Source organism: Rhamphochromis longiceps, linkage group LG17, assembly GCF_057381845.1.
Source record: "Rhamphochromis longiceps isolate RC_006_pf linkage group LG17, R_longiceps_female_GT1.1, whole genome shotgun sequence".
In the NCBI taxonomy this organism is placed as follows: Eukaryota; Metazoa; Chordata; class Actinopteri; order Cichliformes; family Cichlidae; genus Rhamphochromis; species Rhamphochromis longiceps.
In genome coordinates, this window is record NC_140573.1 from 1,480,730 (window position 1) to 1,504,457 (window position 23,728).

At 42.1% G+C, this 23,728-nt stretch overlaps 2 protein-coding genes across 9 annotated transcripts in view; both read right to left on the bottom strand.

Moving 5' to 3' along the window:
* kcnc2 (potassium voltage-gated channel, Shaw-related subfamily, member 2) overlaps positions 1-23,728 on the bottom strand; it is a 131,893-nt gene that overhangs the window by 42,473 nt on the left and 65,692 nt on the right. The window lies entirely within an intron of this gene.
* Positions 11,503-23,717, bottom strand: LOC146649029 (uncharacterized). The gene is made up of 3 exons (XM_085386961.1): positions 15,216-23,717; positions 12,893-13,044; positions 11,503-12,468 (listed from the first exon to the last, which is right to left on the bottom strand). The coding sequence occupies exons 1-3, from the start codon at positions 15,349-15,351 to the stop codon at positions 12,160-12,162; spliced, it is 597 nt and encodes a 198-aa protein (XP_085243087.1). The 5' UTR covers positions 15,352-23,717; the 3' UTR covers positions 11,503-12,159.

A 23,728-nucleotide genomic window follows, 5' to 3' on the forward strand; every position in this document is an offset into this window, starting at 1 on the left:
AAGACACACAAGCTGAAACGTCAAGACTGGGCCAAGAAATATCTCAAGACTGGTTTTTCTAAGGTTTTATGGACTGATGAAATGAGAGTGAGTCTTGATGGGCCAGATGGATGGGCCCGTGGCTGGATTGGTAAAGGGCAGAGAGCTCCAGTCCGACTCAGACGCCAGCAAGGTGGAGGTGGAGTACTGGTTTGGGCTGGTATCATCAAAGATGAGCTTGTGGGGCCTTTTCGGGTTGAGGATGGAGTCAAGCTCAACTCCCAGTCCTACTGCCAGTTTCTGGAAGACACCTTCTTCAAGCAGTGGTACAGGAAGAAGTCTGCATCCTTCAAGAAAAACATGATTTTCATGCAGGACAATGCTCCATCACATGCGTCCAAGTACTCCACAGCGTGGCTGGCAAGAAAGGGTATAAAAGAAGAAAAACTAATGACATGGCCTCCTTGTTCACCTGATCTGAACCCCATTGAGAACCTGTGGTCCATCATCAAATGTGAGATTTACAAGGAGGGAAAACAGTACACCTCTCTGAACAGTGTCTGGGAGGCTGTGGTTGCTGCTGCACGCAATGTTGATGGTGAACAGATCAAAACACTGACAGAATCCATGGATGGCAGGCTTTTGAGTGTCCTTGCAAAGAAAGGTGGCTATATTGGTCGCTGATTTGTTTTTGTTTTGTTTTTGAATGTCAGAAATGTATATTTGTGAATGTGGAGATGTTATATTGGTTTCACTGGTAAAAATAAATAATTGAAATGGGTATATATTTGTTTTTTGTTAAGTTGCCTAATAATTATGCACAGTAATAGTCACCTGCACACACAGATATCCCCCTAAAATAGCTAAAACTACAAACAAACTAAAAACTACTTCCAAAAACATTCAGCTTTGATATTAATGAGTTTTTTGGGTTCATTGAGAACATGGTTGTTGTTCAATAATAACATTATTCCTCAAAAATACAACTTGCCTAATAATTCTGCACTCCCTGTAGAGTATCCAGCCAGTGATCCAGTCCCCTGTGGGACTGCTGAGGGTCACACAGAATGTAATACAGGTGAGGTATAGAGTTTCTCTGCAGCCTCCAGTTTCAATATGTATTCCTGGATGACAAAAACAGTCTTAACAAGTTCCAACATCCGTCATTTGACAGTTCTTTGGCAGATCCATGCATAATAAACAGGATAAAATTAGAACAGTGTTTACTGGCAAAAATAGCAAATGTTCAAAAAGGAAACTGCTTTGCATTCTGCTTGGATTCATCAGAGGTGAGCAGCTGCTTTTATACAACTTTCACATTTTGGAGGGGACTTAAGTAAATACGGTATTTACTTAAGTCCGAAGTCTTGCCAAACATCTGCAGCTTGGCAGTGTATACAGCACTATAATGACCAGACCTGATTCTTTTGAAAACCTTACATCTTTCCACAGGTCTCCACTTCATCAGACATCACATAGACACAGAGCTGGATGAGACCAGCACAAACAGCGGCCTAACCAACGAAGATGATGGATCCATGGGGTCAGGAAAGCCAGAAGCAGGGCTGGAGAGGTACCTTTCATGTCCATTCACTGGAGGTGTGGCTCTATTGCATGGCGTTCCTCACATCAAGAAGCTGCGATCAAAGTCAGTACAGCTCTTCCTGCATCTGGAGCTTGTGAAGGACTTCTCAGTCATGCAGGACTCCTGTTCACTGCTGAACAGTCACAGCTTCACAGAAAGAACCTTGAGAGCAAACTGCTGCTGAAGCTGAACCATCACCTCACTGAGTGAAGAAATGGCACATTTTTGCTGAATATGCAGAAACAGATGCACACCCATACAACTTATGGTAAACTGAGCTGCCTTGTATGAACATACGTTGAAGATGCCTCGTTCTGTTTTCTCTGAGGCTGCTGTGCCATTTGGAGCAAAGATGAATATAAAGTTTACAGCATATCTTGTCACTGGAAATTGTTTGCACTGTTTATATATTTATATTATTTACTGCAGGTATTGGTGAAAAAAGCTTTATGTTGTGAAAAACTGAAACCTGGAAATTAGAATTGTTGTGCCTTATTTTGTTGTTTTTACATATATTCCTTTTGAAAATAGTAAAATTTGTATATTTATTTATTTTTGTTTGATAGCAGTTATTTAAAAAATAAATTGGACATTTCAAACAGTTACTCACTACTTAAGTAGTCTTTTCACCAAGTACTTTTTTACTCTTACTTGAGTAACTTTTTTGACAACTACTTTTCACTTTTACTTGAGTAATAATGTTTTAAAGTAATGCTACCCTTACTTGAGTACAACTTTTGGATACTCGACCCACCTCTGTAAATACCAGACATTTATTGAAGAACTAATCAGATAAGAACAGTTTCATTTAGTACCAAAAGTATTTTTCCCCATAGGATTTATATTATGGTATCTCCATTCATAGTATCAGACAACTTTTCTATCACAGTACTAATACACTTCTTTCTTTCTTTCTTTCTTTCTGTCTTTCTTTCTTTCTTTCTTTCTTTTGCAGGAGTATAAACTTCTCTCTCCTTGTCAATTTGAGCTGCTTATATCGAAGTCCAAGCCTCCCCCATAGTTCAGTAAACACTGCCAGAGAAAGAGCATCACCCTGGGATACATCACAACTAAAATGTGGTTTTTGCCACTGATTTCTCCCTTAAATGCATGAATGATTCAAAGGTCAGTGCAAGTTGGTAACAAAGAAACAAAGCAAAATTCCTCTGAAAATAGCCAACTGCAAGGACTGGAGTGAAAATTCAGCTAATATCCAACAAAAAATAATTTGAAAGGCGTTGAAAGCCTGGGGAGCTCCTGGCTCCTTGGGACAAAAATGCAGATAATGAGCGCTGGCTGAAGACTATTGCACAGTACTGCCTGCACTCTACTTTCTTCTGTGAGTTGAAAATCTACAGCGTGGGTCATTTATATGAATACATCGTAATAACATGGGAATGGTTGGTGATATTAAAGTCCTGTTTGTGGCACATTAGTATATGTGAGGGGGCAAACTCCTCAAGATGGGTGGTGACCATGGTGGCCATTTAGAAGTCGGCCATCTTGAATACAACTTTTGTTTTTCCAATAGGAAGAGGGCCATGTGACACATCAAACTTATTGGTAATGTCACAAGAAAAACAATGGTGTGCTTGGTTTCAACGTAACTTCTTTCATGAGTTATTTACAAGTTTCTCTTTGTTCACAGCCATTGACATGTCGAAGAGGTTAACACGTGAGGATCGAAATTGTGTTGATATCTGGTGAACGCAGTAACCGGGTCATTGCAGCAGATTTCAATGCAAGACACCCTACGAGACCACCCATCTCGCATGCTACAGTTAGCAAACTGCTTGCTAAGTTTCGTGAAACTGGTTCAGTGTTGGATTTGCCAAAATGTGGACGCAAGAAAACTGTCACTAATGAAGAAACATCAGTGGCTGTCCCAGCTTCATTCAGCAAGAGCCCACAGCGTAGCACTCGCCGCATGTCAATGGAGAGTGGCATTAGTCGAACATCCCTTCGGCGGATATTAGCTACTCACAAATGGCACCCTTACAAACTCCAGCTACTGCAGCATCTCAGTGAGGATGACCCAGATCGGCCACAGAATTTGCAGAATGGGCAAAACAAAAATTGGAACAGGACCCTCAGTTCACGCAGAAGATTTTGTTCAGTGATGAGGCAAACTTTTATGTGAATGGTGAAGTTAACAAACAAAACAAACGCTATTGGTCTGACACTAACCCACATTGGATGGATCCCTCCAAGACTGTTGGAACAACAAAAGTGACGGTTTGGTGTGTTTTTTTTTTTTTTTTAAGAACAGGCTCAAGACCCACCTTTTTAATTTAGCTTTTACTTAGCGTTTATTTATTTTATGCTTATTTATTCTATCCTGTTATTCTATTATTAATTTAGGCTTTACCTAATATTTATTGATTTTATTCTTATCCATTTTTTAATCTTCTTACTCTATTTATATTTATATTTATATTGTATCCTGTTCTTATTTATTTTATCATTTTACCCTGTATATATCCTATTGTGTCATATCTCCAGTGTTTCCTCAGAGGGGGTCTCTGCACCGGGGCTGTGATCGACCGTGGCAGCTGGGGCTCTGGGGGTCCTCTCAGCCTGGCTGGGGGGCTCCTTTGCCTCCCTCCTGCTGTGTGCCCAGCCTGGAGGCTGCGGTCTGTGACCGGCTCCCGGTGCAAACGGCTCCCTGTGATAGTGTTTCCTCACTTGGCTCATGCGAACCCAGCCCAATTTTTACTCTTTAAGTGTGCGTGTGTGTGGGGGGGATATGTGTATATTCACATCATTTATGTTAATGACAGTGTGGGGAGTGAGTTGGAGGGTGGGGTGGGCTGCTTTTAACTATGTAAAGCACTTTGTGCTACATTTTTTGTATGAAAAGTGCTTTATACCGGTAAATAAAGACTGATTGATTGATTGATTGATATGGGGTACAACGATAGTGGGTCCATTCTTCATCAATGGAAACCTCAAGGCCACTGGATATTTGAAATTGCTACATGATTATGTGTTTCCCTCTTTATGCACTGAAGCTGGCACGTTCCCTGAGTTTTTCCAGCAAGATGGTGCACCACCACATTATGGGTGCAGGTCCGAGCATTCCTAGATGAACCGTTTCCTGGAAAGCGGATTGGTCGTCGTGGGCCAGTTGAATGGCGCACAAGGTCTCCCGATCTGACCCCCTTAGACTTTTATCTTTGGGGTCACCTGAAGGCAATTGTCTATGGTGTGAAGATACGAGATGTGCAGCACCTGAAACTACGGATACTGGATGCCTGTGCTGGCATTTCTCCTGCGGTGTTGCTATCAGTGTGTGAAGAGTGGGAGAAGAGGGTTGCATTGACAATCCAACACAATGGGCAGCACATTGAACACATTTTATAAGTGGTCAGAAACTTGTAAATAACTCATGAAAGAATAAAGTTACGTTGAAACCAAGCACACCATTGTTTTTCTTGTGACATTACCAATAAGTTTGATGTGTCACATGGCCCTCTTCCTGTTGGAAAAACAAAAGTTGTATCCAAGATGGCCGACTTCTAAATGGCCACCATGGTCACCACCCATCGTGAGGAGTTTGCCCCCTCACATATACTAATGTGCCACAAACAGGACTTTAATATCACCAACAAATCCTAAGTTATTACGGTGTATCCATATAAATGACCCACGCTGTATATTACTCTTTTAAAATAATTTATTTTTTATCATTTACTGTCCCCCCCTTTTTTTCCCGCTTATTTTAATCTCATCTATTTTTCTTTTTTGGCTTTTGCACAAAATCACTAGACTTTCCTCTGGCGCTTCACTGTCCCATCCTCCATGCAACATTGCAAAAAAACAACGACATGCATGTTGGTATTCAATCATCTCACTTTACTGTAATTGCGCATGACCACTTCGTCTCTGTCCTGTCTTTGTTTATTATACATTGATATAGTTAATAATAGCACATTTTTATCTCTTAATTCTCACCCAAATTTAGCAAGTTATTATTTATTTGTAATTCTTAGTTTTATAGCTCTTGGAGATATATCATTTACATTATTATAAATGCACCATGGGGGGCTTGGGGTGTGTTATGGAAGTTTTCCATTAAATAAAGCCTGCAGACAAGCAATGAGCGATAGCCAACATTCTTTAATCATAACGAATGTTATGGGGCGACCGTGGCTCAGGGGGTTGGGAATCGCATCTGTAACCGGAAGGTCGCCGGTTCGATCCCTGGGCTCTCTGTCCTGATCGTTGTGTCCTTGGGCAAGACACTTTACCCTACCGCCTACTGGTGTTGGCCAGAGGGGCGCAATATGGCACTGTAGCCACAGCCACCCTGGGGCGCACTGACAGAGGCGAAGCTGCCGGACACTGGCGCCACCGGGCCCTCTGACCACAACCAGTAGGCAACAGGTGAAGTGTCTTGCTCAAGGACACAACGACCGAGACTGTCCAAGCCGGGGCTCGAACTGGCAACCTTCCGATTACAAGGCGAACGCCCAAACTCTTGAGCCATGATCGCCCCAGTGAATGAATAGTGGTATTGTAAAGCGCTTTGGGTGCCTTGAAAAGCGCTATATAAATCCAATCCATTATTATTATTATTATAACAAAGAGCAGAAAACCAAGCTTGGGGGAGAGCATGCATGATTGCGGGGCAGACGGTCAGCAGAGTCTCGCTGAGCCTAACATGGCTCTCAGTTAAATACCTTCTCCAGGAACAAAAGGCAGTACACGTCTAAGGCCACGTCCACAAAATGATGCGTTTTCATTTGAAAACGCATCATTTTCTCTCCATTTTGGCCTCCCGTCCACACTGAGATGGCGTTTTCCTCAAGGAAAAACGCAACATTTTGAATTTCAATTCAATTCAATTTTATTTATATAGCACCAAATCACAACAAAAGTCGCCTCAAGGCGATTCATATACGCTCTTGAAAACGCATACAACGGAGCTGCCCCGTCGCAGTGTGGACACTCGAAAATGCAGACTTTCTAAAACGATGACGCATTTTAGTCATGTGATGCAGTCATGTGACCAATTAAACAAAGATAGCGGAGTGCATTATACAACAGTTGTTTTGTTTGCTCTCAATTTTGACAGCTCTTTGACAGTTCTCACTCACTTTTGCGCAGGACTGGAACGTCAGCGTTTTGGGCCGTTTCAATGTGGATGCTCAACTCTGTGAAAACGACTGAAAATGCGAGTGTGGACGCGGAGCGTTTTCAGACAAAAACACCATTTTGGTATCTATCCAGGCCAGTGTGGACGTAGCCTAAGAGACAAAAGACTCAACAAGAGACATGTTAAAATCCAGTGGCACCAAGGCATTATACAATAAAATAATGTGAATAATACATAAATAAAAGAACTTATACAGGTGAAACAGCATTTCAGTACGCTGTATAATGTGTATATTGTTGTATTGACAATAAATTTCTTGAATTTTGAATGTATGAGTAGCTAATATTAGCAAGTTAGCTAAGAAGAGACAACTTGTAGCATAAACAAGACAACTGCAGAGGACAGCCTATGTGCTCCCTCTGAACTTATAATACAAATATATGACACTAACATTAAGTTAGTTTTGAAAATAAAATTAAAACAGAACAAGGTCTTTTATCAGAGTTCCCAAGGGTCACATCTGCTTAGATTTAGGCACAGCAATTAATACGACCCAAATGTTGATTGTTAACAATCATTGTTCCCCTGAAGTGGAATTTGATGTCGCTGCCAAATGGAGTAGATCTGGGCTCATTCTGCAGGTCCCCCTGGGCTTAACAACCTCAGCAATGAATAAATTCATGCTTGATGTAGCTGCAATCACATCCCCCTTTTACCTCTACACACACACACACACACACACACACAAAACCTGAATGTTAATGCAGATGAAGGTCACGGCAGTGTATTTTGCTCTGGGATCTAGGCCTTTTGACTGATGACTGTCCCCCGGCTAAATGTGAACACCTCCTTTTCAATCTGATGTACTCCATTTGCCATGTCACAGGGAGATATAGCATTCGGTTTATTTCTACTCGTGGGAGCTACGTGCAAAATAATTGGAAAGGAGATCAATTATTTATCCATGTAATGTTTAAAGTCCTTGTGCTGACACGGTATGACAGAAAGCATTCTTGTTTTCCACCTTCTGTCCATCTGCTTTTATGTCTCAGTGATAAACCATGGACGACACTCAGTGAGCAATAATTTAAATATATTCCTGCCATTTGTAACAAAATGTTGACAAACCCAAATTAAGCTACTGTATTCTAGTGTCACCTCCACTCACAGTGTGTCTAAACTGTAACACTTTTTTTTGCCAGTTAGTCTTAAATAAGTAACAAATTTGTAAATGTAAACAAACAGAATTATTAATATCAGATGATATCTGATACCTTTAAACAGGGTCACGTTAAAACAGTTATGTCTAGAGGTGTAGATGATTTTCAGAAGTAATTTTGGAATTAAAGTGTTTGGCTAAGATCAAAGTATTACTAACACTTTATTTCATGAAGTCATTTTTAACAGTTTACTTGTGTAGATTTTGCAATTTTTTAATAGTTCACAGTCTTCATCCCTCACCTCTAACCGGTCGCAGCAGATGGCCCCGCCCCTCCCTGAGCCTGGTTCTGCCGGAGGTTTCTTCCTGTTAAAAGGGAGTTTTTCCTTCCCACTGTCGCCAACTGTTTGCTCATAGGGCTGATTGTTGCAGATGTCTCTCTGTAATGGTAGAGTCTTTACAATAATAAAGCACCTTGAAGAGATTGTTGTTGTGATTTGGTTGTTGATTTGTTGTGATATAAATAAAATTGAATTGAACCAAATAATCAAATCAAATCAAATCAAATCAAATCACTTTTATTGTCACATCACATGTGCAGGCACACTGGCACAGCACATGCGAGTGAAATTCTTGTGTGCGAGCCCCACAAGCAAGAAGTTCCATCCATCCATCTTCGTCCGCTTTATCCGGGGCCGGGTCGCGGGGGCAGCAGCCTAAGCAAAGAGGCCCAGACCTCCCTCTCCCCAGCCACCTCCTCCAGCTTATCCGGGGGAATACCAAGGCGTTCCCAGGCCAGCCGAGAGATATAATCTCTCCAGCGTGTCCTGGGTCTGCCCCGGGGCCTCCTCCCAGTGGGACATGCCTGGAACACCTCACCCAGGAGACGCCCAGGGGGCATCCTTGTCAGATGCCCGAACCACCTCAGCTGGCTCCTTTCGATGTGAAGGAGCAGCAGCTGCTCTACTCTGAGCCCCTCCCGGATGGCCGAACTTCTCACCCTATCTCTAAGGGAGAAGCCAGCCACCCTTCGGAGGAAGCTCATTTCTGCCCCAATCCGTCTGTCGATCTCCGGCTCCCTTCTCCCATCACTCGCGAACAAGACCCCGAGATACTTGAACTCCTCCACTTGGGGCAGGAACTCATCCCCGACCCGGAGTGGGCACTCCACCCTTTTCCGGCTGAGAACCATGGCCTCAGATTTGGAGGTGCTGATCCTCATTCCCGCTGCTTCACACTCGGCTGCGAACCGTTCCAGTGCGAGCTGGAGGCCCTCACCCGATGAAGCCAACAGAACCACATCATCTGCAAAAATCAGAGATGAGATTCTGAGGCCACCAAAGCGAAAGCCCTCCGCCACTTGGCTGCGCCTAGAAATCCTGTCCATAAAAATTATGAACAGAACCGGAGACAAAGGGCAGCCCTGGCGGAGCCCATCACCCACCGGGAACGAGTCCGACTTATTGCCGGCAATGCGAACCAAGCTCTTGCAACGGTTGTATAGGGATCGAATGGCCCGTAGCAATGGGCCAGACACCCCATATTCCCGCAACACCTCCCACAGGACACCCCGAGGGACACGGTCAAATGCCTTCTCCAAGTCCACAAAACACATGTAGACTGGTTGGGCAAACTCCCATGCACCCTCAAGTATCCTGGAGAGGATAAAGAGCTGTTCCGCGACCAGGACGAAAACCGCATCGTTCCTCCTGTATCCGAGGTTCGACTAACGGACGAACTCTCCTTTCCAGCACCCTGGCATAGACTTTCCCAGGGAGGCTGAGGAGTGTGATCCCCCTGTAGTTGGAACACACCCTCTGGTCCCCCTTCTTAAAGATGGGGACCACCACCCCGGTCTGCCAGTCCACAGGTACTGCCCCTGATCTCCACGCAACATTGCAGAGGCGTGTCAACCAGGACAGCCCTACAACGTCCAGAGCCTTCAGGAACTCGGGGCGGACCTCATCAACACCAGGGGCTCTGCCACCAAGGAGTTGTTTAACTGCCTCAGTGACCTCGCCCCCGGAAATTGGCGGGTCATTCCCCTCATCCCCAGACTCTGCTTCCTCCTCGGAAGACGTGTCAGTGGGATTAAGGAGGTGCTCGAAGTATTCCTTCCACCGCCTGACAATTTTCACAGTCGACGTCAGCAGCGCTCCGCCAGCACTATACACAGTGCAGGTAGAGCACCGCTTTCCCCTCCTGAGATGCCTGACGGTTTGCCAGAATCTCTTCGAGGCAGTCTGAAAGTCTTTTTCCATGGCCTCTCCGAACTCCTCCCACACCCGAGTTTTTGTTTCAGCCACTGCCCGAGCCGCATTCCGCTTGGCCTGTCGATACCTGTCGGCTGCCTCAGGAGTCCCACAGGCTAACCAAGCCCGATAGGACTCCTTCTTCAGCCTGGTGGCTCCCTTCACCTCTGGTGTCCACCATTTGGTTCGGGGATTACCACCACGGCAGGCACCAACCACCTTGCGGCCGCAGCTCAATGCAGCAGCTTCGGCAATGGAGACGCTGAACATGGTCCATTCGGACTCAATGTCCCCAGTCTCCTGTTGAAGCTCTGCCGGAGGTGTGCGTTGAAGATCTCGCGGACTGGGGCCTCTGCTAGACGTTCCCAGCACACCCTCACTACGCGTTTAGGTGCACCAGGTCTGTCCACGTCCTCCCCCGCCACCTGATCCAACTCACCACCAGGTGGTGATCAGTTGACAGCTCAGCCCCTCTCTTTACCCGAGTGTCCAGAACATATGGTCGCAGGTCTGCTGATACGATTACAAAATCGATCATCGACCTACGGCCTAGAGCGTCCTGGTGCCACGTGCACTTATGGACACTCTTATGTTCGAACAGGGTGTTCGTTATGGCCAAACTGTGATTAGCACAGAAGTCCAATAACAAAGCACCGCTCGGGTTCAGATCAGATAATCAGAAGTTGACTTATTAAATATTAACTACAAACAATAGCTACGTCCCAATTCAGAGGCTGCATCCTCTACGTAGGCCGAGAAGGCCACAAGTGCGAGGCAGTGAAATGGGACGGTCTAGCCTTCAAGATTAGCGTCACCGCTGTCTCGATGGAGTTTAATAAACTCATCCGTCTGCTCCCTGCTATCTAAAGTATAACAGGACACTGGAGTAAATTCTCGACCATCTCACACTCACACTTTACTCAGGAACAAATAAGACCCTGAAAAAAGCTAAACAATAATATTTTAACTTATCTGAGTGACTTGTATATCATGTTTAACCTGAGTACACTGAAAAAAATAATCAGTGGGATAAACATAAAAAAATTATTGTAATCGGTTGCACGAAATTAAGTTATGTTTGGTTAACCTTAGTTTTTTATGTTATACCTGCACACATTTTTCTGGTAACACGAACATGACTTTTTTATGTTGTTGTTATGTTTTTCATTCCGGTCAAATATTTATAGAAACCACTTGTTTATCAGACATGAACTTTTTGTGTTAATTGTATTGGACTACTATGTGTTATATTGACAAGATTATTTTATGGTAAGCTTATTTTATTTTATAACAAATTTCTAATATATAATATATAATCTAATATATAATTGAGTGTTCAATAAATGAAACTAAATTAAGGCTGATCTTACTGTATGTACTGTACACTTTCTCTTCAATCAAAGAAATAAGCACAACATTTTTGAACAATGACCTGTATTTTTGAAAATACTACACAGTTGTAACAATGGACTTTCAATTCAGGCTTCCAAAATATACATGAGTCATATTTGTACAATGCATCTCTTGAAAAACATTCCATAACATTCCTCAAAGTTATCTGCTGTAACCTGAATTCAACATTGTGGGGCCTTATGACATCGCGCTTATGTAAAAAATAGTTTTATAAATGTAAGAGCCATGAGGTAATATGGCAACAGGGGTGTAATTATTAAAATGACACAAAGAAGAGACTTAAAATAACATTATAACCCACAGGCACACAACCAAGAGACCTAAACTGATTAGTATTGGCTTGCTTCTATCACTAAACATCACAATCACTAATACTAGACGATGCAATCTGTTTGTAGTGGTGCACCTTGGGAAAAAAATTGCAAACTGGTGAAACTGGTGCAAGGCACCATTTCCATTGAGAAAAATGGACATTCAACGTTTGAATTTTTTTTTAAAAAAAACCCATGGCTTGAAAAGTGAAAACTGCAGGAATAAAGGCCCCAAGTTGAAAAGTGCCAGAAAAATAAGTTTCACTATGTACTGCAACTTTACCAGTGCTGGCTTAAAAGAAAGGATGGTATATATTCGAAGAGGTAAACATGTTGTTCCCACATCATAACTGGAAAACTGTTCAATCGTACAGTCTGGTCCTGAAAACCTGGGCCTTCTTTGAAAGGCTGTTCCTTTTGAGCTCCATAACCAGTTTCAATAATACCTCGAAGGTATACTTTTCCAGTGGGTAGGTGAGGTTCAAAGTGTACATTAGTCCAAACAGCATTGCAGCTGCTAGGGTATAGTTATCCAAATCCTGCCAGACTCTCTGGCCTTCAAGGACTATCCCGATGTCCTCAGGGCTGCCATTGGCATCTCTTGACTTTATGATGTAAATTCCCATGGTTGTTTCCTTATTAGATCGTTGGATAATGGCTTCATCTTTGGCCTAGAAAATGCAGAATTCCAAAATTTAATTAAACAGAACACTGGTCAAAGAACATTATATCAAATCTTATTTTAATCTGTGTCACTATTCCAAAAAATGTTAACATTAACACATTAGGTGAACAAAAATGGATTCATTACAGCATGTGATTTGAGTCCTCAGAATGCTTAAAAAGGTAATGCGAAATCTCCACGCAAAGAAGCAGAATACTGTCAGAGCATAGAGAGGTGTTCAACTATGAACTCCACACATAGTTCTAATGCAGGTAAAAGAAAAAAAAAAAAAAAAAAAGAAAAACGCACCCATGGTAAATTGTGAAAATCCCAGGTGATTTTCAACATACTCCTGGCATAGAGAGACAAGCAGCATTTTGTTAAAATTATTATTTTCCCTAAAGTGTATACACAAATTATTTTTTTCTTACCTGGGCCGTGGGCTCCAGAATGTTCTGAAGTCTTCTTCCTATTTGTCCTCCTCGCCTTTTGAACACCTTTATTAGTTTGTCAGATAGCACATCTATCTGCGAGAGTAATATGGACTGCAGTGGCATGGTGGTAATGCGCTTAAACTCTGTATCTAAAAAGATAAGTTGTCACATAAAAAGGCTGTCAAAATCTCAAATCTCACAAGGTTACATCCACACAAAGTTGTTATTTTTTGTCATATTACTATTTATTAGCTATGGGTCCCATGTTGCTGAGCAGTTCCATAGTTGCCCTTACTTCCATACCACCCAAAGCCTGTTTGCAACCACAGCAGTTGCCTCCTTCTGGCCATTTTGCAGTTCTGCCAAATGACCCAGAAACTACATCTAATATTGTCATATACACATCAAGGTCTTTCATTAATACTTAGTTAAATTAGTTAATTTGACCTTTCCAGAAAATTTACCTTACAGAATGTGAGATAACATATGCAAATCTTCACTAGTAAATAAAATAATGTTATTAAAACCTTAACTGTAACACCTCTACATAACAGCGCTAGAGAATTGTTCTGAAGCAACACCAATCTGCCCTTCAGCAGCGATAAGCACCATATATCGATACAGAAAAAATAAATTTAACATGTTTATATTGTCATTATTTTTATCTCTTTAAGCCCTCCTCTCAGTCTCTCTATAAATCAGTTAAAATAATTTGTTGGGTTTTTGTGTGTCTTTAACATGTTATCAGTAGATTACATTCACTGCCCCAGAACATGAAATAAAGCCCCACGTCATGCACTTCCTCTCCTAATGAGTACTGCATAGGTGTCATGCCCTAAATCAGGGGTGCCCAATCCCGGTTCTCGAGAGCTACCGTCCTGCAGCTTTTAGATGCATCCTTGTTCCCACACACCCGAATCAAATGAATGGCTTGCTATCAGGCCTTTGCCAAACATGATGGCATGCTGAAGAGGTAATCAAACCATTTGATTCAGCTGTGTTGGAGTAGGGATGCATCTAAAAGCTGCAGGATAGTAGCTCTCGAGGACTGGGATTGGGCAGCCCTGCCCTAAATAAACCGACTTTAGTGAAGACACCCCCCCAACACACACACACAGAGCCCACCCCATGGCAAACTAGCTTATCTAACTGTTTAACTAAAACATTTTAGGTACAACCAGTTAACTAAATGGACACGAGTTTGTTAGTCTGTATTCACTGAGAAAAAACAAGCGAATGTGACTGGGCACACACTGAAAAAAAAGCTAATGCACATAATATTGTCCCGCAGCTTAAGCTAGCATTATCGTTAGTTAACTTAAGGAATGACTTGTTTTTTCCATTATGTTGCTCAACAGCAATTCATGAGAAAAACTTCCCCATCTAATGGATGTTCTCTTCGTTTCCTCTCAAACATGTAGTTTTCAGTTTACCTTGATAAAGTAAAGCTCAGCACCAAACGTAAACGAAGCGAAGACAAAAAATGGCGGACCGCCACAGTGAATTTTCCCTTGTAGAACACACCCTGGGGGTGGAGTTTCAACAGAAAACATAACTATTTTCTGTTATTTTGATATGACTGGTTTTAAAAGACTGAACATCCTTCTAAAACAAGTGAAAGGCGTGAGACTTAATTATGTTTAGACCAAAAATATAAATGATTCATGTTGGATATATTTACTGTATTTTTACTAACTTAACAACCTCATCATTGCATTAGTCGCTTTATGCTATAGCATTACGCTTACATTAGCTTGAAGCTCAAGGTCGTCATTTTATTTAATTTCTTTTTCTGGGCTTACAAACAGGACACACAACATTTAGATAACCGTTAGACTGAATCTTGGGTCTGTGTTGAGTCTTCCAGCTGCTGACTACAGAAGCTAGATTGACCTTTCAGCATGTTTATAGCGGCTGTGGCTATGTGCTGGTAATGTTACCGTGTGTGAGCAGTCACATTGGCAGCAGACATGTTTCAACAAACTAGTCATATCCCGGCCCTACATTAGCTTGTTTAATGGTTAAGACACTGCAGGTACCACCACTTACTACAGACACCGATGCAAGTTTGTAATAGTCTGTTAATTTAGACTGAAAGAATATACAAACAATATTAACTCACATTATATATGTTAATTACTAATTTGCTTATCGCATAATTTCGGTTACCATTAGCTAACTGGAGCCTAACATTGGCCTTTCATGGTTTTCGATAAACAGCCCACATACCTGTAAAATAACAACACCCCAGTAAAAGTCCACATACATAAAGGGTCTACACTCTTTCTCACTGGTGTGTTAGCTTTAAAATCTTATTTACCTTCAAGTGTAAAACTCCAGATGGTAGTAGATTTTCCAAAGCGAGAGACAAAAATGGCGGACAGTGCAGCCGATTTTTCCTTTCCAGGGGGCGGAGCTTGAGGATAAAACACGACTAACTTGTTTCTTTTCAACATGATTTGTTCTAAAAGAATGAATATTCTTAAAGAATATGTGAAAATTAAAAGACAAAAATATGTTTAGATGTGAAATTTAAATTAGTCATGCTGGATATATGAAGTAATTCTATGCAAATTCAACAACCACCCTATTGCATTTTTTTCAGTGTAGGGAAAGACCGCGAGGGTCTGAAACTTTGTGCCAGGAGCTCGATGTTAAATGGACTGGACTGGTGCTTATAAAGCGCTTTTCTACTCTCCCAGAGTACCCAAAGGACTCTATACAACATGCCACATTCACAGTCTTCTAAGGTTCTTAGTGCTTCCTAACTACATACACATCACACTCCGATGGACACATATCCTTGGACTGCCCAAGGATACTTGGCATGCAGACTGGAGGAGTCAGGGATTGAACCACCAACCTTCCAAACAGTAGCGGACCTGCTCTACCACCTGAGATACAGCCACAGATGTTCTCGCCGGCTCATCGAGCTCCCGGCTAGCTATGGAGCTGGTGGGTAACAGACGTCTCTGAAAACGTCGGAGCACTTTTGCAAATATGTGGTGTCTTGATAAACCGAGCAGATATTTGAAGTTTACACAGCTACATTCTCGCCTGAAAATATGTTAAACGTGTATTTTGTTACCTAGAACGAGTAATAAGAGCAATATTAAAACAAGTAGCTGCCGCCATTGTTGAAAACTGGAATTGGCTGAGCCGCGCTATGAATTCTGGGATATGGTGGGCGATGAAGGATACACCTGACCCATCCTTCAAATCTGGGGGAATGGATGTCGGCCGCATTTGGACAGCCTTCGCGTCGCTGTGACCTCAGGAGGATCAAGCCCATGAATTTGGACACCCCCTTTGTTGCATCTGGCCATTTGTCTTCCTGTTTCTATAATTTTCTGGGGTTAGTCGATAGGGGTGGCTGTAGCTCAGGAAGGTTGGTGTTCAGTTCCTGGCCATTCCAGTCTGCATGCCAAATATCTTTGGGCAAGATACTAACCTCTGATGCATCCATCAGAGTGTGAATGCTAGATAGAAAGCACTTAAGCATAAAAAGTACTTGCATAAATAGGTATATTATTTTTTAGAAAGTGATTTGAGGTTTCAGGTAGAGCAGGAAAGTGCTGTAAAAGAACCAGTCCATTTCTCAAATAGGGAAATTTGATTTTCATATTTTCATAAGAAGTGACCAGGCTGGACGACAAGAAACAGGAGTATCACCCCAGTTCGAGCAGTTGTAAATAAAAATTTGGTGAAGGATTTTAAAGATGGAGCTGCAAGGCAAAAGGATTTAATGGTTTTATCAGGAGTTGAAGCTGTATTACAACCACTTTTGTAGATATTTCAGTTAGTGGGGCAGTTTGAGCTCTTGTTAGCAGAGTAGGGACAATCTGTGAAATCATTTCAGAGAGCCAACTGACCTGGAGCTGCATCAGCTGTATGTCTGAGATAAAGTAGTATTATTTTACTATTTCCATGCTCGGTACCGGTGTGAGATTTGGGTTACGAGAGCACATGTTGTCAAATTTAATCATTTGATTGGTTAGATACTCAGACATACAATATTGTTTATATGCAGAAACATAATTTAACCTTCAGAACTGTTTTGTTTTACTTTAAACGTCAGTTAGTCTCGAACAATGGCCTCAAATTATTGCGTTATGTATTGTTATGCTACAAAGGTAGCCATACTGCTTAAAAATGTAAAAAAAAAGCTTTATACTTGTTTTAAAAAGAGGTAAACATGTTCTAAATTTAAATTACTACACCATGGTTACAACTTCTTCCTGCCTAGTTGTAATAGCAGTGTGCCAGAAAGCTCTCAGGGATAAAATTTACAGTTAATTCAATAATTACATTTCTGTAATTAGATTAAAACCCTCAGAGAAAAAGACACAGATCGAGTCAGTGATAAAAAGGCTGTGAGTACAGGAAGTAACAGTGAGTGATGCTAAAAGGAAGGCACGAAGACTGAGGGAAAAATAAGATATCAGAAGTAACAAAGGAGGAAAACAAAGAAAGGCAGAGGGTGATGATAATAATGAACGGGGTTGATGGCTGTGCTCACACAGAACAATCCTAACCCTCCATGGTCCAACTGCTCCGTGTTAAATAATATAGATAAGAGAGGAAAGCAGCTTGTTGTCCACATCAATTTAGTGAAATCGCCCTGTATTGCTGGGAAAAAAGTGCTTAATGATTCATGAGCTCCCATTACAATCACACCAACTTCCTAAGAAAGCCTCAGTAAAGGACGTGTGAGGAGCTGAACTATAGCAATATGAAGCTTGACTTTCATTAACAGAAAGAACAGGGTTGGTGAGCAGGTGGAAAAGTATGCACACTATGTATGTGGCAGATGATGGATCGAACATTTGACCTTCAGTCCTCACTTTCTTCTCGCTGCCCAGCAAAGCTAAAGCAATGACTGCTGGTGGTGTATGTTATAGGGTGTATGTTAGTATTACACCACCAATGTAATAATAATATTTACACTTCTGTCCAGCAAGGCGGCAGCTTTTCAGCCCTTTTTGAGATGTGACTGTGATTGCTGGGAGTTTGGCCATTAAAAACCAGCATATTAACAATGCAAAACTGAAGTATTTATAGATGGTGCTATACAGCAGAAGGTTTATCAAGGAGAGAGCACTAAATCACAGACAATGGGACCTGAGAACAGAAAGTCAAAAGTTGTATGAGAAGAAAGCCAGATGCAGAATGAAAGGCAGATTTTGGATTTGCTGTTAATGTGACTGCGATAATGAATAAACTGAACTGCAGTGCAGTTGGTATTTAGGTAGAGAGCTCAGAAACAGCACTGCACAAAATCTGCTTTTAGATACATAACTGAGCGACCAAATGACCGGCTTTACCCCAAACCTTTCAACAAGAATTCAGTTACTTTCAGCACTTGATAAAAAATGAACAAAATAATCTTCTACAGGAGTCATAACAAAGAAAGACTTTAACTGACATCTCAGCTTATTTCAGTGCTTCATAAGCTACTGTCACTTTAAGTGCAGAAGCTTTCACTCCCATACTTTATTTAGCTTGCAAAGAATAAATAAAGAATGGCACCCTTTCAAATCTAACACCCATGCTTGCTATTTTATGATCTTTAACAAATTTCACATGGAGGTTTGTTATTTTTTCACTAAGACTCTCACAGCCCCCAGACTACAGCAATTACAATAATGAGTTATTATTTCCAGTATTAGGCTTAAATAATGAGGTTTGGAATTATGATAATCTGGCTAAAGAGTGAGTAAATACGCAGCGATTTCACTACAGCTTCTCCAATTAACGTGCTCAGTCAACCTGAACATTCTGCCAGGCAACATGCACAACACAAACTGACATTTCAGAGCAGCCATTCGATATGTTAGCGCTGTACCATGGAGATATCTGGCACACACTTGCAGACAGACACACAGTATTGCAACCACACACACAGTCTGGTGCACAAGCAGACACGCAAGCCACCACTACCTCACTCCCCCCCTCTCCACTGTCTGTGTCTCACGCTGAGGCAGTGAGGTGCTTTTGCTGAAACAGAAAAGAGCAGCCTCCCTGCCCAGCAGAAAGATCAACACAGGCATCACTGATGGACCTTTCTGGTGTAGGAAGGCAGAGGAGCCGGCAGTGATTAGAATGAACTGTTTCCCACCATGAAGTCCAAGCTTAATCTTCTATGTTGAACAGATAGATAGATAAAAAGCTTGTAGAAGCTAATATACATAACCTCCTGTTGTGCTCACAAAAATCAATGTTTGACTGAAGGTGCTACTGTGGATAACCTCCAGGCCATGGATTGGGTGTGCAGGTGCTACATGCAGATTGTAACTCATTTCAGCTTCTAGAATGTTCTTCTTTTCAAAAACTTAGTTGTGGAATGCCGTTGGTGTTTCTGGATGTGGTGGAGATGAAAATTCAAAGTATTCACACCCCGAAACTCAAGCACCCTTAAGGAAAGTGACTGGAAAACACACCAGCAAGTCCACTTCTGAATGGCCCAAAAACCAAAACATAAAAACGTCTTTGGTGAGACCGAGTCAAAGTCTCTACTCTACTCCTCCTCATCTAAAGAAGCCAGCTGTGGTGGTTGACGAGGATGCCTCCTTAGACCACATCGTTGGATGTCATATGTTGAAAATGCACTCAACATGTCAGGCCGAAAATTTTGTTCTTCATAAATAAACTTAGAGTTGAAATATTTTAAAAAATGGTAAATGATCCACTCTGAGACAACAATTGTCCGTATGTTGCCCATGAACTGAAGTTTGTCACGCCTGTTATAAATATGCTCCGCAGGTAAGTCAGATTATAAGATTATACTCTCTCCATGAACCTTTGTGTCACAGCACCAGCCAATGGACCGCCTATACTGCAGCCACAAACAGACAAATGCATTTATCACCCCAGGAGTGTGTCAAACGTGTCAGGATCAACAGGATTTGATTATGATACATTATAATAATAATGGCAATAATCAATATTTAAGAAACAGGCCTCAGAATTACAACTCTAATAAAAAACCAGGATACAACAATATTCTTGTCCTGTATGTTTACCATAAGTACAGTATGTCTGCTGTTCCCATCTCGCCTTGCAGATTTCAAACAGCACTTCACAGACAGACAACTACAGCACCTGTGTGTAGCATGAGCGAACCAGACTGCTTTCAGTGTGCAGGGATTTCACAAGCACTGCGAGGTGGAGGTGATCTAAGCGCTGAGGCAGGATGGATATAAACATCATTTGTTTTCCCTGAAGGTGACTGAGATAAGCAGCCCAGCGATGGATGTGTGGAGCGAGAGGGCAGCCCTGCAGATTGATGTTGTGTTAACATGAAATGAATTGCCAGAGGGAGGGAAGCTGTATAGTGTTTGGAGATATGATAAGAGATCAAGCAGAGATGGAGGTTGTGGGCATGTGCGTCACCATTCGTACGCGTGTGTGGGAACATGAATTGTTTGTGAATGAGCAGCTCTGAGAGCAAACGGCAAACCATCGTGTGAGATTCAACGGCAGTATCCAAATGCACCTCCGCTGCATTTATGGGAAAGTAGAGAGAGCAAAAAGAGTGCGAGAGAAAAGAAAGTTGAAGACAAGAAAATGTGAAAGACAGTCAGAAAGAGAACACCAAAAATGGACACGTACTCTCATCTGGGATCCTGTGCCCCTTTCCCCTCCTTTGACTGTCCGTAGCTCCAGTCTGTCTCCCTCTCACCGGTGGGTCCGAGTATCAGCTTCTCGTAATGAAAGCACACACTTTCCCTGCTCACACTACCCAGCTTCCAAATGAGGCCTGGGATCTGCCATCGACATCCATCCCTCCCTTGACTGTCTAACGGGTTTGTGATTTCCAAATTCTCCAATGTCTCAAGGTCGTTGCCATCCAGGAGGAGGGAAGGGGCTGTGACTGTGAGCTTTGTAAGCTCCTGTTTATGTAGAGGAACTTACAAACAGCTAATTTATAGAGCTTAAAAATGCAGCTGCAAAACCTGCAGTTCCTCCAGATGCTGCTGGTTTCCCAAAAAATCCCAAATTTAGAGCATTAAGAAGTATGTCTAGGGTCTAGTACAAAGTGCAGATTGACCCCGTTGATTGTTTCTGCCCATCTTTCTTCTTTCCAACAAACCAATCACAAGGTAGTTACTGGTGCACCTTACCCATTTTTGCACCTGAACACATGCATGCCCGAGCCAGTTCAGTCAGGTGAAACCATAAATATACATCTTTAGAAATCCAGCATTACTTTGGTTTACCCACTGATGTAACTGCCATAGTGTAGAAGCCTTAGATGTAGAGGCAGCAGATGTGGTGTCAGTGGGTTCTTTGTTATACAAAGTGATTTTGCCACCAACTCTATATCACTTCATAACAACATAAATGTCTGGAGTAAATGGTGACCAATGAGGCTTTGTGCTGGAGGGCAGTTCATGCAACGATTCACTGCACATGGAGTTAAAAACACCTCACACACCATCCTTTATCATTCCTATCCCCGCCCCAAAACCAACCCCAGTAACAGCAAAGGTTCACATTTGTGTTCACAGTGGCAGAGAGAGCGTACACAGAGACACGTGCTGTTTTAAGCCAGATCTTTACTGTGCTGACATTTAACCCACAGCAATCTGAGGCAGACAATTGGTCTGTGACTATCCAGTTACTCATGGCAACCAGGAGCTATGTAAAGCAGCTAGCATGCCTCACAAACATTTTATTGCTAATTAATGAACACTCCAGTGTTAATGAGCAGAGCTGTATTTCACTCCGGTGAGAAGTGTTGCTGTATTTTTGTAACCAGTGATATCAGAGCTGCCGCTGCACAAACTCTCCTCCACTTGCACTTCGGCTGATAATCATCACAAAGCTACATCATTTTAGGACAAACCGCTGTCTGCCCTGAGACACTGACGTCTTTAACACAAGTATGGAAGCATTAATAAAGAGTTGCCTGCCTTCTCATATAACTTATAGAGAATTGTCTTTCTACACTGGGTGAAACCACACTCAGTGTCCAAGTCAGCCTATTGGCAGCTACAATAAAAAAAACTGCAGTGAGCCAACATGCTGTTCTACCCTCGGGGGTAGTCTGAGGTCCTGGACCGATCTGGTAATGTACATTGCAAGTATACCTGCACAATACCTTTTGCTTGTTGTTTTGTTGTTTTGTTTGCTGGCATATTCTGAACGTTGCATTTTGACTCCATAGGCATCAGAGCAGCTGTAGTCCTCAGGACAAGTTTCACATTTTAGGAAATATTCTCCATCCAGCCAGGCTTTCTGCTACACTGTGCCTGATCACTTGATTGATTGGTACAGATAATGGGGTGTCACCTTTACTTTCTCTCTATTATACTGTTGTGTGAGTACGCCTGAGCCTGCTCCAGCTCATGTTGAAAACCATGAACAAAACTTTTGCTTTAGAAATAAGTTTTCCTGCCCAGCATTAACCTCCTAGCACCTGCCGTACACATATGTGGACATCACATTTTGGCTTGTCTAGACCACAATACTAAATTTTCCTCTACAAGGCCCTGATGTCATCTTCTCAGAAACTACATCAGGTAAAAATATCATTCTTTGTTTTTACATTCATCAGGTCCCAATCAGCCCAAAGAGCAAAGAGAAAATAAAAATGCAGTTCAGGTCTTTGGAGATTAGGATTATCTCCTGAACTTTGTTTGTTTCATTAAGCAGCATTAGCATTAGCAGGTTAGTACCCTGAATTTAAGGATGTGGCCTTTCAGTTTTTTGTTTCTATCTACTGATGAAGATGTCAGTGGTCTTCCACTCCCACACAGTCTGAGGAGCAAACAGGGAAAAGAACTGTTTGGTTTTTAATAGTTATGAATACTAATATACACTCAACCTGGATGCCATACACAGTTAATATTTCAAACCAAGAAGCATCTTGTTTGGCCTTGTCTTGTTTTTCATGCACAGAGAAAGTGACCTCCTCCTGCTAATCTCAGCTGCTTGCAGCTTCAACATTCATGCACTGCTTTGCAGGTGATAACAGAGTTCAGAGCGAATGTCTTATTATTACCGATCTGGGTGAATCTGCCTTATAATGGAACCCAGTTTTTGGGAAATTGAAGTTTATGGTTAGAGCATGAAAAATAGAGAATACCTGCAAACTGTGGGACAAAAAGGAAAACATGTTTTGCCAGCGGCCTGTTTTACACCTTGGGGACTGGATTCAACTTACATCCACAGCATTCACAGGCACTTTTGCACAGTTGGGGAAGATGTGAGCTCATGGTGGAGATATTGATGCCTTTGCATTTGGTGGAAAATGCCTGAATGCCATGTGAGACAGGAAAGTTGAAGGAGAGCCTCAAAGAACTGGCTCCCCAAACTGGCCTACTGGTTCCAGTAGATTGGCTTGAGATGACGTGGCACTCCAAACAAAGCTATTTCTGTCTTTCAAGCTTGCTTACTTCATTCTGATGACAAATGGCCAAAGTCTGACCTCCCATAGAGGCCATTTTACACTTTAACTCAATTCATTAATGCTCTAAAAATACCAACATTCAAACAGCAGCACAGCTCCAGATGTCTGAAGGTTGGAAAACAAAGAAACCATGTAAAACCGTGTTTTCCTGAACAACAAACACTTGGAAAAAAAGGGGGGATTAGTGGATATGCATCGAGAACTTCGGCTATGCGTAGCTGGAAAACACACTTTGGTGTTTCTACGATGTGTCTGCGTGGCCACAGAGGTAAGCAGAGCTATGCTGTCTTCTTATGCAAAAACCTTTTCCTTCAGAATAAAACTGAAGATACAAAACAAGCACACATCAAGTTAGGGCTGGGGAATGAGTCAAAGCTGTGTCCCGTGTCAGTTATTTTGGGTCTTTGTTTTTAAATGCT

What these genes read in the sequence shown, in the direction of transcription:
- LOC146649029 (XM_085386961.1), bottom strand. Translation starts at nt 15,351, where the DNA reads ATGTTGAAAAGAAACAAGTTAGTCGTGTTTTATCCTCAAGCTCCGCCC. An exon ending in CTGGAGTTTTACACTTGAAG is followed by an intron (nt 13,045 to 15,215) that starts GTAAATAAGATT and finishes TTATCTTTTTAG; the next exon opens with ATACAGAGTTTAAGCGCATT. An exon ending in TTCTGGAGCCCACGGCCCAG is followed by an intron (nt 12,469 to 12,892) that starts GTAAGAAAAAAA and finishes TGCATTTTCTAG; the next exon opens with GCCAAAGATGAAGCCATTAT.